Source organism: Stegastes partitus, unplaced genomic scaffold, assembly GCF_000690725.1.
Source record: "Stegastes partitus isolate 25-593 unplaced genomic scaffold, Stegastes_partitus-1.0.2 Scaffold1814, whole genome shotgun sequence".
In the NCBI taxonomy this organism is placed as follows: Eukaryota; Metazoa; Chordata; class Actinopteri; family Pomacentridae; genus Stegastes; species Stegastes partitus.
In genome coordinates, this window is record NW_007579545.1 from 96480 (window position 1) to 112894 (window position 16415).

A 16415-nucleotide genomic window follows, 5' to 3' on the forward strand; every position below is an offset into this window, starting at 1 on the left:
ACAACCAAGCACACTCACATTCACACCTACGGACAATTTAGAATCACCAATTAACCTCAACATGTTTTTGGACTGTGTGGGAGGAAGCCAGAGAACCCGGAGAGAACCCACGCTGCACGGGGAGAACATGCAAACTGCATGCGTCCCGAGTGTCCTCACCGGGATGCGAACCGATGACCTTCTTGCTGTGAGGCGATGGTGCTAACCACTGAGCCACCTTGCAGCCTGAGAGAATTTCAATTAATTTATCTTTTAAATTGTACTTTTATATAAGGAAATTGCAGCCAGTTGCAGCAGTACTGGCATATTTTTTAGTAAGCCAGTATCTAATAAAGAAATGAAAAAAGAAGCAGTTTAATGTTGTGTGTTTCTTGTTTCTGCTGTACCGAAAACGTATCTGACCATGATTTTTATTTATTTATTTATTTTTACTGTTACGCCCCTATTTAATACGTATGAAAAGCATTTGAGCGAGCAATCATTAGTTTCAGTTTTGCCATGCTTCCTTTACAGGGACAGACGTGTCACGTTGAGATGACATGTTGTTATCTCCGACACTCTGACCAGACACCGCATTGACCAGCCTAAAGCGGATTTGGAGGCACCAGCCAGCTCTAGTTAGCTGCATTGACTGGCTCTCCGTCAGACTTGGTCATAGATCAGTACAGTCGATGCTGTCGTTGCGCCGGACACTGATGAGAAGAGCCATGTTGACCATGTTCACAGTCAATAAGTCAGGCAGCGTAAAACAGTGTGTGATAAGCCCGGCCTGTAGCGAGCCAATATTCTTGGCCTCAGATAAACAATCTGACAGAGACATCTTTGATTCAAGGAGGGATGAGCAGCAAATTGTGTGTATCAACTCCTGCTCTGCCCTGAATTCACTTTCAGTGATGGAGTGTGATCGACCCTTGTTGGATATTCTTCTGTTGTGTGAAGTGAAATATATTTTTAACTGCAAAGTGTGGTTTCGAGTTTCAGAGGACAAAAAAGAAAAGTGCCTACTGAAGTTGTTACTCTCAGAAACTAGTCGAGTACCCTTAAATCAAATGGGTTGAATGCTCAACCCTGATAAGTTAGATTAGAGCTAAATGCTAACCGTGCCAGCCCTGCTCCCACAAATGTGTTTTGCTACCACTAATGGGTAATGTAGCCCTGCTCTAATGTAACCTGCCGCTGATGTTAATGTAACCCTTTTAACCGCAGTGACACGGTACTCTGTATGCTGCTCAGCATTGCAGCACTCACGAGGTCCCCATGACAACAGGCAACATCAAAGACCCGAGAATAAGAGCTGGCTTTGGTATTGAAATAGAGAACGGATGAGAAAGTGATGTGTTTTTAGGGTGAGACACTCCAAATGATTGGAGAGGAAGATTTACACATGGACAGAAAAAGGAAGACCCAAAGACCCTGTGTGGACCATTTCATTCATTCAGTCATTTATTTATTTCCCTCCCTGTCACATTGGACTACTTTTAATTGATTGGACAGGCAACAGTTTAATCAGAAAGGTCGGCAAGCTACAGTATGGGGCGTGTAGCGTGCAAAATGACTTCACCTGTGGAGGGACACGGGAGCAGTTGACCAAAGCTTAATTAATTACCCTATTCTTTTGGGAAAAAGTTCCATAGTTCACTAATTTAGTCAAGTAAGTCATTCTAGACCTGCTGCACTGCCAGAGCCTCTCAGAGGATTTCTTGTTTTGACTTTGTTGGCACATTTGGCCACTTATTGACATCCCAACTTTGAATGAGGTTGTAAAAAATGTGGCTATGGTTTTCCAGTAGAGGGCTGAGCCAGGAAAAAAAAATAGCAAAAATAATTTCTTCACCACTGACATTTCTGTTAATGTACTACAGTTACATGCATTACAAGAAATTAAAATAGGGGGATTGCACACAAAACACCACACATTAAAATGCAGGCCCTCACGAACACACAAACCTTAAGCACATGAACACACACACGCTCAGACTCTGTGACAGAAGGAAATGGTCTGACCAAGTTAAACAAACACAATCACGGCGGCCTGAGTGAGAAGCAGAGTGTATCCGACGTCCTGAAATGTGCTTCACAATTCTCTCTCTCCTTTTTCTATCGGTTTATCTCTCCTCCTCCTCCTCTTCCTCCTCCTCCTCTTCCTCCTGTCTCATTTGGTGTGTGTCTCTGCCTGGGTCACCCTTGAATTCCACCCTCCCCTTTTGTTTCCTCCTCACCGCTGTCTCTCTTTTTTTTTTTTCCACATTTGCATTTCCCTCCCTTCCCTTCCTTTTAATGTATTTTTTATCTTGTGTTTCTGTTCCCTCCTCTCTTTGAACCATGTGTGAAATCTGTGCGGGGAACCAGACGGTCGGTCACCTTGCTGTTATGACTGTGGGCTCGCTGCAGAGTGGAGATGACCCTTGAACTCCCAGGCCGTGACCTTTCTCTTTCTTCCCTCTCAGCTCCGGCCTTATCTCGGCGCACAGTGTCGCTTCTTTTCATCTCTCAACATCAGTACAAGAAGGGGTGAAGCAGGGGAAGGGCATAGAAGGGGTCAAGTGAGCTGGGATCATGTTCTAAACAAACACAAAAAAAAAACTAAAAGAAGCAGCTGGGGTGTATTAGAATTAGATGAGTGAAGACCAGAGGAGAAATATAACACTTTTAAATGCCGATGTATAGTATTGTAAGCCTGCCAACAAATAATAAGATCCAGTCTTCTCTGAAAAAGTCTTTATTTTGGTGCATGTTTTTATTGAAGTATAAATAAAGCACTGCAAGTGAAGTAGATTATGAAGCAGAAAGAAAACATGTAGAAGAAAGCTGGTGTGTAATCTAAAGGGAATGATGTGAAATCTAAACTCTCCAAACTCATTTTTCATTCAGTTTCAGACATTTATGATATTTTAGACAATGGCATCTCACTCACTCACTCACTCAGTCATTATAACTCCCTCACTGACTCATTGTTGTAATTAGTAACTAACTAAAACAGAACGGGAACACAGGAAATGGTGACCACAGTCCAGTGGGTAGCGTGATGTTGTAATTACGCACAGCGGTGCACTGAGTCTTTCGTGCCCACCATTGCTTCGAGGTTGATGCTCACATCTAACAAGATCACAATGACCATGTTAATATGCCGTTGTTCAGCATGAGTTGAGTTGTAAGCGCAGGAGAGGTTGATAGGAATGTCACTGGTTTTGAAGATATTCGGTATTACGTAGAGGCTATCAGTCATAGTCTACCAGCCAATATATTGTTGGGACCCTGGACTTTGTAATTGCTGTGTCATTCCTTTTTTTGTTCTTTCCCCACCTCTTTCCTTAAATTGCAGACTGTAATGTCACGCACTATTGGACACACATAACAGTGGAGTTGTGCAGGCTGCCTCTCTAGCCCTCAGAGTTTGCTCACCCGGTGAGAGATGTGTCACACGTGTGCCTAAAATCCTATTTTGTTGCCGCCTTGCATCCAATGAAAGAGATCAATCTCAGAATTCCAACATTTCTCAAGAGATTGATGTTTCAGCCGAGCATAGTTAGTTCTCTTTTGAGGCTTAATTGAACCACATATCAAGGTAATTGTGCCTCAGCTCCACAACCTCTCTCCTGCTCACCGCTGCCACACAGGCGCACTGTTCAGTGCACTTAGATAGGTGGATAGATGAGCTCCTTTTTCAATTATCAACAGACATTACTGGTTTTATCCATACAGCCACTCATATCAGCCCTCTGAGGCTTTAAAGTATTTTAGCGCTTGTAGAGATATGCCTATTATCAGGAGTGTGTACCTAACCACACACACACGCGCGCGCACACACACACACTTAAAAATATTACCATATTCCATTGATATGCATGCGATACACAAATGTGTTAATGGCAGTACTATTTTTTGTGAATTAGGCGGTATGCAGGCAGGCAGTAGTGCAAGCTTTGGGGACTCTTCTTATCGCAAATGTAATTCATATTTAAATGTTGTTATGCTCCTTCTCTTCTGGTAATTGTGTTTGCACTTCCTGGTTACTCTTGGAAGTGGATTCACTGAAGCGTTCTGTTGATAGCAGTCTGGTATTCGCTAATTACAAAGACAGGAATATACACATGCACAGCCGCACACTCTTATGCATACACACATGCTCGCACACAAATGAGCAAAGCTTGTAACAGGCTCCCTGGCTATTATTCACCGACATCCTGGCAAGTAAGTGTACTCACGCTGCTTAATAGGACTCTTCCAGAAAAACAGTGTCGGTAATATTACATGTAGATTTCTGACGCAATATTGAGAAGCTTGGAAGGGATGGGGTGATGCATGAACGGAGCTCCAGCGGGGGAAGCAAGGAACAGCTATCAAAGTTATACCAACCTGTTAATCAGCGTAAATAACTCTGTGATATATTCCTTTTTAATACTTAACCCTGCAGACGAAGCTATGAGCACATCACTGACTTATCTTCACCCTTCAAGTTAATTCTGTAAACTTGTTCGCAAACAGCAGACCATTTGTCCAGCAGGTACGGAGCAACACAAGCGAACACCTGATGAAGTCATTTTAGCTCAGTCTCTCTACTCCACTAACTGCTGCACAACATTTCTTGGTTCTCTAGTTTCCAAATGAGGCTTTTTTTTTTTCAACTTATGGAAACTATCTGGCAAACAGCCTGCCAGGGACAGCTGGCAACTGCCTGTTGGTTGTTGCTGGGTAGGTAACAGAGAGATTTTTATTTTTTTTACAGCTTTCTTTGCTTGAAACAGCTGCATGCTGTGGCCAGTAAGGCATCGATGAGAGCAGTGAAAGCGAGCCAAAACAGTAAAGTTGTTGGCAGTAAGAACAAAGAGCTGAACGACTCCATAGAGTTGGGGGGAATTCTCTCCAGGTTCATTATTTCGTGTTCCCTCTTTTCGCTTAAGAAAAATTAGTTACACTCTCCCTGAAAATAATGCTAGATTTCTTATCAGAAGTTGAAGGGTTATTTGTTTGGTTTTTTCGGGAAACATTGTGTCTAGCCGAATTAGCATAAGGCATTTTTAACCCTGGCATCAACGTTGTGAAGGTTTCTGGTGCGTCAACATTTGCAGGTGTTAAAGGAACGCAACATAGTACGAGGTGTGTCAGAAAAGTTCCAGGACTGGTGTCACAAACGATATATTTCAAATCCAAACGCACTTTCCCAGCCTTCTCTACCAAGCCAAAACACACCCCGAAAAAGACTCCTCGGAGACCCCACACAGCCCCCGCCACACACACATCGAGATGGCGCAACACCTCCCAAAAAAGGCCCCCCGGGAACACCCCCGTGAGCGAGAAAAAGAAAAAAAAACCCCACGGAGCCAGGTGGGGTGAATAGGGAGGTTGCTCCACCACGACGATGTTCTTCTCAGCCAGAAACTGTCGGATACTCAGAGCATTATGAGCAGGCACGTTGTCATAGTGAAGCAGCCACGACTTGTCCTGCCACAACTCTCGCCTCTTCTGGCACACTGAACGAAGCAAACGCCACAAGATCTCTTTGTAGATGTGCTGGTTGATCGTCCGAAGGAAAAAACTCATAGTTTGTAGTTTGGCTTTGAAATATATCTTTTGTGACGCCAGTCCTGGAACTTTTCTGACACACCTCGTATAATGATAGATTTTATAAGAATAATCCACACGAGCTATGTGGTTACAGGAGATGTACACCAAACACAAAGGTTAAGAACCCCCTTAATATTCATTCTGGGAATTTTGCCTCCTCAAAGTGTTTTTTTTTTTCTTTTAAAAGAACCCATTTCAGCATTTTGGGTTCATCCTTTTGTAGCTACTCTGTAGGTATGAAAGGTCTGCAAACTTACAAATCTTTAAGTCCACGACAAAAACAGTAATTATCTCCCACAGAAAACCTTACCTTACTCATCCTTACCAGCCCTAAACACCTCGTTTGAAGTCAAGGCTTTTTTTCCGTTACTCGTTGACATCACCATGCGGTACATTTGCACAACGCCTGCTTAGCGAGTAGTTTGGCCCACCCTCAAACAAAGATGAGCAACTTCCTCACAGTTTGCCACTATTTCCTTGTTAGTTGCCTCTGATAGGGCAATATCTTTCTACGTGACGAGTGTTGACTCACTTTTGTCAAGCCAGTTGCCTAATCAAAGCAGATTGGGCTTCCTGGGGGGGAGCCTTAAAGAGACAGGAGCTAAAACAGAGCATGTAAACAAAGCATGTAAACATGTGGCATCCAAAAATACATTTACAACCCGGTACCTATGAATAATATAGGTTCTTTAATATCCACATGGATCCCTATGAACCATCCTGATTGCACCATGTCCACTTACTAAAGATAAGTCATATTTACTTCAGGGTAAACATCATGCTACCATTTCCAATTTGTATAAGCTATTGCCTGGTAATGACCAACATCGACAGTACTTACAGTGTCAGTTTGAGATAGTGATGTGATGCTACATTGGAGCTATGCAGTTTTAACTATGCAGGCCCTGTAGGTGGTCAAATCAAGTTCTCTTTGGCTGTGGTAAAAAAATAACTGGAATGAGACAAGCAGTGAAAAGTCACTGGTGGGATGAACCTCTGCAAAGTGTCAAAGTTAGTCCGTTCCAAGTCATAATGTAGCAAACTGGGTGTGTGTTACAGAGAAATGGTGGCAATCCCTCAGTGTGATTCAGTGTAAGATTGGTTGTGAAGTGAGTGATGATAATGACCTTTCCTCTGCTTGCAGTGCAGTGTGAGAGTAATTCCCTTCACTTTATCAATTTATCTGTGTGTTTCTTTCTCCCACTCCCTTCTCATCACTTGACAAATGTAAATGAGGAAATAACCTATATGCCTGCCTCACAGTGAAGCCTGAAGGCTAAGATATTGGAGTTTGCCATCTTTTGTGTGTGTGTGGATGAAAAAAGCAATCACTGACCGTTACAATGTAGTATGTTTGTGAAGGTATTGGAGGTATTGTGGATTCATTTTTCTGGTGTAATCCAGCTAAATACTATGTAATGGCATTTTGTTTTCATTTGCCCTGAGGCTAAAAATCGACATTTTGCTGGAATGAATCTATTACTGTCAAGCACAGATGGTTATTTGTTTTATTCTCAATAAAACTCGCTCTCGCACCAAACACTTCTAGCATACATAAAAACAAAAAGGGCCTTTCTATTCTGTACTCAGACTTGTAACTGTTTTATGGTGCAACATAAACATTAAAACAGATATTGCGATGGAAACGTCGTAGTAAAATGTCCCACATGTGAGCAATTGGAACTGGAGTTGCAGCGCTGTCAAAGGATGTCCCTATTTTCACACAGTAAATGCAGAAGAAAGCCCCTCGAATTACAGCAGCACAATGGTTCATTTCAGCCTTGCGGTATGTCTCAGACCCCGATGACCCACCTGCAGTACAACCAATAAGCTACTTCAGTGTTTTAATCCTGTATATAATAAGAGGCAGTTAACGGGAGGTGAATGACTGGATATGCAGTGAAGGGGCCGCAATGGCAGCTCCTAGGTACATTTTTTCCCGTCATTTTCACAGATCAGGTTTTAGATTTCAGTTGTTAGTGTTGTTTCATAATGCTTTACCTTACCTCATATCTCCCATAATGCAGGGAGGTTTCCATTATCCAATTCAAAACAAGGTCATTGCTGCAATTAACCTGCCATCCATTCAAAGAGCAGTTATTCACACAAGGGCAGTATTTTCCACTGAATTCAAGCTTTGTGTGTTTATTTGCCCTCTATTCACAAACTCCCCTTTCATATACCTGGAATGTAACCACTCCAGTGATTTGGCATTTTAAAAGAACTGGAGATTTCTTCTTTTTTCTCCCCTGGTTGAAACATCCTTGTCCTCAGACAGAAGAACTATTCTGAACCTTCTTGACTTTCTTAATAGGCACACTTGTTAAGCAGTCAATTTCCTTCGTTAAGTCTTAGCGGAGTCCCCTGAATCAGGATCACAATCAGAGTTCATGTCTGTGTTGAGCTGTCTTAGGGGAGAGGGGAGATTATTGTAGATCCGGTGTATCTGATTAACCCACATTAAGTTATCTTTGAAGCATGTTTAACCAAACATATCCGACCCTTTGCATATTAGCACTGACGCTATCTGGATCTCTGTCTTTTTGTCGACTCTTTCTCTCTCAGCTGTTGTGTTACCTCTTTTTTTTCCTCGTACTCTCTTCCTTGTCTTCTCCTTCCTTTCTACCTATCTGTCTCGCTACCTGTTGTTCCTCCCCCTCCTTATTTCTTGCTTTCCTGCGGTGACATTTGTGGGAGTGATTATAGATGGTTGTCCCATCCCTGAAGAGCCATGTGTCATCAGAGTTACTTCCATCTGAGTGACTGGCCATGAAATGTCAGATGAGAGTACAGATGGATGGATGGTTGAGGGTTAGGGGCCTGGAGAGACAATCTTTCACTCTGTTGAGCCCAAAAGAGCTAAGCTTCATTGGCCTGTGACAGGATTCCCAATAAAAATGGAAGTCTACTACCACTTATGGATATTTTTATGAGGCATCATCATTTGTTGCCACTGCTGTAACACATGTATTTTCCATAGTGAAGCTTAGCTGTGAATGCAAAATTTAGAGTGCTTACTTACTTTTCCCTATATAGTCATAGTTATATAATATCATTCAGTATAATAGAGGAAGTAAGACTGTATGAGGATCACATCATATGTCACATGTTTGAGTTTGGAGCAGCAGTGACACACACTGAAAAATATTTGTTTTGTTAGTTAATTATAATTGAACTTTTGGTATCATAATTATATCCATTTATCCATACACCACTTAATCCTCACTGGGGTCTTGGGGGGCTGGAGTCTATCCCAGCTGACTTAAGGTGAAGGCAGGGGACACCCTGGACAGGTAACCAGTCTATCACAGGGCCACACTTAGAGACAGACAACCAAGCACACTCACATTCACACCTACGAACAATTTAGAATCACCAGCTAACCTCAACATGTTTTTGGACTGTGTGGGAGGAAGCCGGACAACCGAAGAGAACCCACGCTGCACGGGGAGAACATGCAAACTCCACGCAGAAAGCTCCCGGGTGTCCTCACTGGGACGTGAACCGGCGACCTTCTTGCTGTGAGGCAACGGTGCTAACCACCAAGTCACCTTGCAGCCCATCACAATTATATGATCATTCTATACATTTGAGCTAAGTTAATGATTTTGAGCAGTTTTTGAAAGAAGTGAAGCAACAAGTTGCAGATAAAACCAGCAACAGCAGAGTTTTTGTATACATTTGTCAAATCTTAATACAAAACATTTCAGAATTTCAAATCCATCGCCTAACCCGAGTTATGCTGCCTTATTCAAGTTATTTACAGGCTTTACATGTGGACTGCAAATTATAGGTAACTGCTGCCTTTCTCGCAAAATGATTGAGCGTTGCTTATGAAGCCAGTTAAACAAATGTAGGCTGCTCATCTGAATGGAGTTGAAAACCTGATCTGCACAAGGAGGAGCTGCAGTAGCTCTCCATGGTGCTGAAAGCTCCTCAGCAAAACCATCCTGATCCTTAGTTCAAGAAAACTGTATCTCCTTTTCATTTTTGAAATTGTTTTCATTAATTAATGTATTTTTGGTTTGCTTTCAGAAATGAAAAAAAAAACAAGATTGAAATCTCAATTAATTCACAAGATCAAAGAAACCTGTTAAATACACTGGAAAAAGAATACTAGACTATTGGATGCACACTTTTCTGGCTCAGCAGGTCGAGCAGCTATCCATTAATCACAGTGCTCGTGGTTCAAATTCCTGTTCTTGTCCATATGTGACATTCCTGAGAGTGATTGGAGCCCAAATTGCTGAGTGAAATATACGGCTGAGTGAAGCTTCGACCTGTGTCACTGACATATACTGCTGAGTGCACGTCAGCCTGCAATGACATGCGTCAACACGTTGAGTGTGGCCTTGCAGAGGTAGCATGTGGGTTCTTTGACGCATGTCATGCGACGCCAGTGTATGTTGCCCTTTATATCCCTCTGCAAAGTAATTGTGCTGTTAAAACAATTTATTCATACACGGTTTAAACGTCAAAATTAATCAGTGATGGTATGCCTAGGGCTGCAAATAATGTATTATTTTTATTATTATCTACTGTGATTATTTTTGCGAATAATCATTTTGTCTATAAAATGTCATAAAACAGTGAGAACTGCTCATTATAATTAGTTAGAGCCCAAATGGAAGTCTTTAAAGGTTTGTTTAATCAAAACAACAGACCAGAGCTTGAAGTTATTTAGTGTTCAGTCATATAATGTGAAAGAAGAGTCGCAAAGCCTCTCGGTTGAAACGTTAACCAGAAAATGCATCAGTATTATGGTCCATGAAGTCGATCAGCCAATTGATTTTACCTCAAAATGTTTTCAATATGTGCATTTCATTTGTGGTATAAAACCTACAACATCATCTGAGATATTGCTGAAGCACATTGATCCACATCACTTGCTGCTGTCTCTACATTTATTAAGGCTCGACCAATATGTTTTGTTCCAGAACAGTATTGATTATTAGTAATCATGTAGACTAATAACCACTATTTAGAACACAAAGCAGCACATTAAAAAAAAAAAAAAACATTAAAAAAATAAATCCACATGAAAAATAATTACCCAGAAAACTGTGCAACCCTTATTTTTTTTCAACACTTCAACACTTTATTACAGCTTTTTTTTCCTCTCTCATGATTTTCACTTTAATAAACAGATGGTTGGTGACGATGTTTGAAAATTTATGTTGATATTTATCATATGTTTAGTCTCTCTTTTGGGAAATGTTCAGTGAAAAAAATCATATCACATCACTCAATATAAATGTGCGTGGACCAACTGAATTACACACATAGGCACAAACACACAAACTAATCATGTCGCTCATACAGTGGACACACAAACCCATACTCGATTACATCGAATGCGCTGCTTTTCTCTAGTAGGTTATTTCAGCCCTCTAGGGGGTCAGTCCACCACAAGGGATTGGGGTCCAAACAGAATCACTTAGGCTGTATCTGAAGGGAACTGAGGAAAATTGCCGGGGAATCGCATGGGAGTTGGTCTGTAAATGGAAACCCAACCCTCAACACTCTGTAAGTCACTCTCCTACCTCTTTCTCTCTCTTGATCTCCCACCCTTTTTTTTTCAACAGAAGCTTCCTGTTGTGAAGACAGTTAGAATGGCACTATGTTCTTGCAGCATCAGTAAATATTCATTTTATCTACACAAGAGTTCAGATCACTGAAGCTTAGATGGTTTTCAGTGCACCCAAATGATAACAAATCCTGCCACTAGAATCAGATTTTGCATTTGTGTTATTTGTCTAAACATTGTTTGTGTAATGCTATCTCTTCATTGCCTCTATCGCCATTGTTGTTTTGCATTAGGCCGTACGGCTTGAGTTTATCAGCGAGTTTTACTGCGCATGAGCTTTGTTTTCCTGACTTGACATGACATGACCCGCCATCATCACAAATCTGTGTGTCTGTCAGCCCTTGGAGCATCTCTGATAAGCCCATCCATCACACGCACTGTACATACAAGAGCACTCAGTCCCACTCACCCCACCAATCCATCCCTCCTGCACTTTATTAATACGACCCGCAGAGACCTAACCCTCCCGCAATGGGATGTGACAGCCCTGACCAAGAGCTGACCTGTCCACCTGAACGGGGCGTTTCCAACCATGTGGGGGATCTGCACAGCAAAAAAACCCCATGCTTCTGTGTGTTTGTGTAGTATGAGCAAGAGGGGAGGGGAGGGAGAGCTGGGCCTGATTGAGAGATAATAAAAAAAAATCCTAACTCCGGCTGCATCTGCTGAGAAAATCTCTCTCTCTCTCTAGCACACCTCCTCTCACTGTTTATCCATCTTCCTTCTCTCCCCACACCCTCAGCATCATCTTGCACAGTCAAAAAAAAAAGGCCCCAGCATTCGGGGAGGGGAAGAAATTACGTCCGACCTCGCTTATCGCGCACATGCACACGCGCACCCTCACACCACTTATTCCAGCCTTTTCTTTCTTTTATGCGTGCGAGCCCCCCGCTTTATTGCTGTGTCGTATATAATGGTTCAGAAATGGTATCATCAGAGAGAGGCCAGCTTGACTAAATGGGAGAGGCAAATTGACTGTAGTATTAGAAGAGAAGGGCCTCTATCAGGAAATCTGATAGGAACCCATTAAAGAAAGCTAGCAGATGAATATGATTAGCTTTTCATTCCTCCTAATGGAAACATCTTTTGAAGAGGGGAGGAGATGAAATGTTTTGTAGTGATAGGGCCTTTGTACCACTGATGGGATTGTTATTGCCTAATTTGGGTAGAAAGGCCATTAAAGTTCTTGGAAGGGACGATGAATGTTCGCTGTAAGTATACTCCTCAGTTATGGCTGTGGACCAGTGGTTCGCTGTGTGTGGGCAGTGCTGATGTGAAAACCACCCTCCACTTAAATGGCTTCATATTGGGTTTGTTTTTGCTGAAATTTAAGACTAATGAGTATGAGGTTTCATCTCCTGTCTCATCTCCCTCAGCAAAATAAAGTGAATGGGGTTTTTTTTTTGTATGTGTGTGTGTGTGTGTTTGCCGTTAATGCGTGGCACCAGTCTGTGTTTTTACTATCTCCAACCGACTGTGACAGAAGTGCTTCATTAGATTATAAAACAACTATCACGAGCACAACTTCTTAAGCAGATTATTGTTCATTTATGGAGGGCCTCTTGGGCACTGTTTGCCAAGTCCTCAAATAACAACCAGTGCTATTGTGTGTGATATGTCAAAGTGGATCAGTCTGATAAGCGCTATTCGGCTACACAGCCCGTTTGGGAGATCTGCTTTGGACGTGCTTCTGAAATATTGACAGGGTTCTTGTAGCTGTCGAACATGAAACATGCTGCTTAAATATTTAAAAAATAACTCAGCGGTAGACATATTTAAGTATTCTGTTTTAAATCATTTTATTATAGTTTAATATATTATTTATAGTAAAGTTTTGAATTGTAACTATACACATGCAGTCTGGTCTAGCAGCACTAACAAGCTGATTGACTATGTCTGCACTCTGCCAAGTCCATAGCAACTTATAATGTACCAAGTGCATCATGGGACTAATGTCAAATGCTATTCAGTACTTTTGTTGTTAGTATCTGTGTGAATCTGGCCGCGAATGCCAGTTGCAGTGTTGATAAGAGACTGGTGGGGGCAAAAACTAAAATGAATTCCCAGAAACAAACTACAAAAAACTGCAAGGAGGCAAAAATGTGTCCCTGTTTTTATGTAAATATGTATTTGGTGAAGTATTCAGATAAAAATGGCAATACTCCATTACAAGAAAAGGTTAGTTGGAATATGAGAATGTAAGTAGATGTACAAGTAGGATTGTCCTCAAGTGTACTTAGAAGTAAAAGAAATTCTAACAAAGACTCTTACATTAAAATGTTTAAAAGCTACATTGGTCAACTGTGCAAAATAAACTATTTACACACAAAAAAAGACTAAATTTTTAAGATATATATGCAGCTAGGGTTTACATGCTATCATTTCAATAATAATCTGTGTAAAGAAAATGGACAAAGCCTTATTGAACTCATTGCTGGTTTTGTGAACAGCCGCTTTGAATGGTCGCTCCGGCTCTTGCCATCTTTCATTGCCAGACTCTGCCTAAATCCTGACTAATTATAAAACAAAAGTTAAAGAGGTGGAGCATGAGTGGAGCTGAGGCCATGCAAACAGCTCCTGGTCATGTACTGTCCTGTGACAGTAACCACCTGTCACTCAGAGCGGCCACACCCTTAATTATGCATAACTATGAGCCTTAATATAAATTAAACATGTGAGTTATATAAAAATCCACCCCTCTGTACTGAACAGGGAAATTAGCCGTAGAGATCAAACTTTTCAGTGCCGGGCTTTAAACATTAGTATTTCTGTTGTAAAGTTAAACATGTATGAAGGTCTACAGGGACTGACTTACTTTTGAAGCCTGCCATTCAAAGAAATGCAGTTTTTGGCAATAACTAAGTAATGTTAGTGCCTAAACTTAACCAAGTAGCTTTGTTGTGTGAACTAAAGCACTAATGGCAACTGAAAATGTCTAAAAACAGTGACAGAAAACTACAACTGAAAGTGAAAGTAAACAGTGACTTAAAACACAGCAAAGTTTAAAAATAATTTTATGCAAAGGACAGATCGCACACAGCATTACAAGTCCAGTCTCCTGGCTAGAAAGTTCTGTGTTTGGTTAAAACCACCATCTTACAATTTTACAGCCTTTATTGTGAACATAATCCATTTTGCCGAGGACCAATGCACACATTTAACTTTGAGTTCTGTGTTGGATAAGCAGTGTTTAGCATTTTCATAATGTAGCTGACTGTGCTGGAGTTAAATTTACCCATTTTGGATGCTGTTTGGTGCTTTAATTAGAAAGTAAAGTTACTTGGAACTATAGCGTCCAAACAAAAGTAGTGGAATTGTACTGTAAAGCAACAAGAAGGAAAATACTCATGTAGGTATCACATAATTGTTTTTCAGTGTCCTTTATACCGCTGATGCATGTAAATGCAAAATCCACTTTCCAGTATAAATCGCTTTGGAAGTGTACAGTATATAGGCATGAGTTTTGTGATTCCATTAGTGCACAAGAGGAGCTTAGCTTCTCTGTAATAGCACCTGTCTGAGATGTGTTCACTCTCGAGCTCAGAGGGAGCACCGTATCTCTCAGTTTTCACTGTTTCTGACACGTTGCATAGCTTTCTACAGGGGTTAATGTGATGAGACAGAGAAGAGACAGATTCCCTTGCAACATTTTGTTGCTGTCTTTCTGGCTTTGCTTCAATGACTTGACTTTCAGTCTCTCAGCGCAGACCTAAGTGTTTTCATGAATCATTATCTCATTTGTCCATGTACCCAAGAAAATCTGTCATACAAACATGTCAACATATGTACCGCTTGTGCTTTGCCACTGGCTACATTTAGGTTGTTTTATGATAAAAATGAATAAAGGAAACGTTGTTTGCAATTCTGAGGAGTTTAGTCTTGAGGGTGAACGTACCCAGAGGCTATTTTGCGTGAGTTACAGCTTGCTGTGTAGGACAAAAGATTTGTCCATTCTACAGTCTTTACATAATAATATAAAATGCTTAATGCTTAAATACTGTATGTTTCAGGTTTCTTTATCGGCTTACTTGAGTCAGGTCCAATAAACTCAGTCGCATTTCTTGTTTAGCCGGAAAACAAGAACAAATTACCTGCTCTTTTTACTCATGAATAAGAAATGCAAACCATTAGAAATAAAGGTTGCTTTTCCAACTTAAGTTGTGCTCTTTTAGCTTTCGGATTTCTGCTTCTCTGTCTTCTGTCTTTTTCCTTCCACTGCCGATTCCTGCAGCGCGGCTTCTTCCTTGGAGAAAAAAAAAAAAAGAAAGGGATTTAATACAGTTATTGTAATTGCGTTGTCTGTCTTTGAACTCGAGACGAAATTGCTTTTGACTTGCAAATATTTCAGACTGAATTGAGCTAAATGACTTTTGGGAAATGTCCCTGGCATTCACAGTGTCCTCCTCTTTCTCCTCTCTAAAGGTTAATAGTATCTGCTCTCAGTGAATGAGTCAGTGGACTTTACTGTGCCATTCAATGACGGGAGGTTTGGTTGGAACCTCTCGCTTTGTCTCCTGAGGTTGCTCAGAGTCAGCAGGTCAAATTTTATTCGGATAGGATGGAGGATACATACAGCTTGAAAAACAAGATGAAAGCCATGTACAGAAAGAATGAATGGGAGGCAAATTAAAACAGTTGGTACAGTAAGATGTGTGTGTGTCTCTGTGCTTTGAATGACCTCCAGTCAACTGTGCGCGACTTCAAGGTTGAGCTGCAATGGACAGATTTTATTACATGCATAAAATATTCTAACTGTACGTACTCTCTCTTTCTCACTGTCGCCCATCACAGGTATGGAGACATGGTTCCTAAGACGATCGCAGGGAAAATCTTTGGTTCGATCTGCTCTCTGAGTGGGGTGCTGGTAATTGCCCTGCCTGTCCCAGTCATCGTGTCCAACTTTAGTCGCATCTATCACCAGAATCAGAGGGCAGACAAGCGGCGGGCGCAGAAGGTACAGGTGAGCACAGTTTTATTTCTCGTCAGCTGGGCCTCAGAGGGTTGGACCTCCAGACCTCCAGCCCAGAGAGGAATGCTGATGATGTCTCTCTCCCCCAGAGGAGGGGACTCCACAGGATTCAGGTCTTCCCTGAGATTAATGTGTATATAATGTACATTGACTTACTGTATATTCACATTGACAGTAGGCACGTGGTGTGTGCCATTTCCAGTGAGTATTACCATACTTTACTGGACCATCTCCCCTTGATGTGCAAACTTAAACCCTCACCTTCCAGACGAATATTTTCAACTCTTTAAATCA

At 41.4% G+C, this 16415-nt stretch overlaps 1 protein-coding gene across 1 annotated transcript in view; it reads left to right on the top strand.

The window, feature by feature from the left end:
- The window catches only part of LOC103372723 (potassium voltage-gated channel subfamily D member 3), a gene marked incomplete at its 3' end in the record, with an annotated part of 83367 nt that extends 67215 nt beyond the window's left edge, over positions 1-16152 (top strand). Inside the window, exon 2 of the mRNA XM_008302430.1 lies at positions 15944-16152. Coding sequence (XP_008300652.1) covers positions 15944-16152 — 209 coding nt within the window. The remainder of the gene's footprint in view (positions 1-15943) is intronic.
- Positions 16153-16415: the final 263 nt, after the last annotated feature.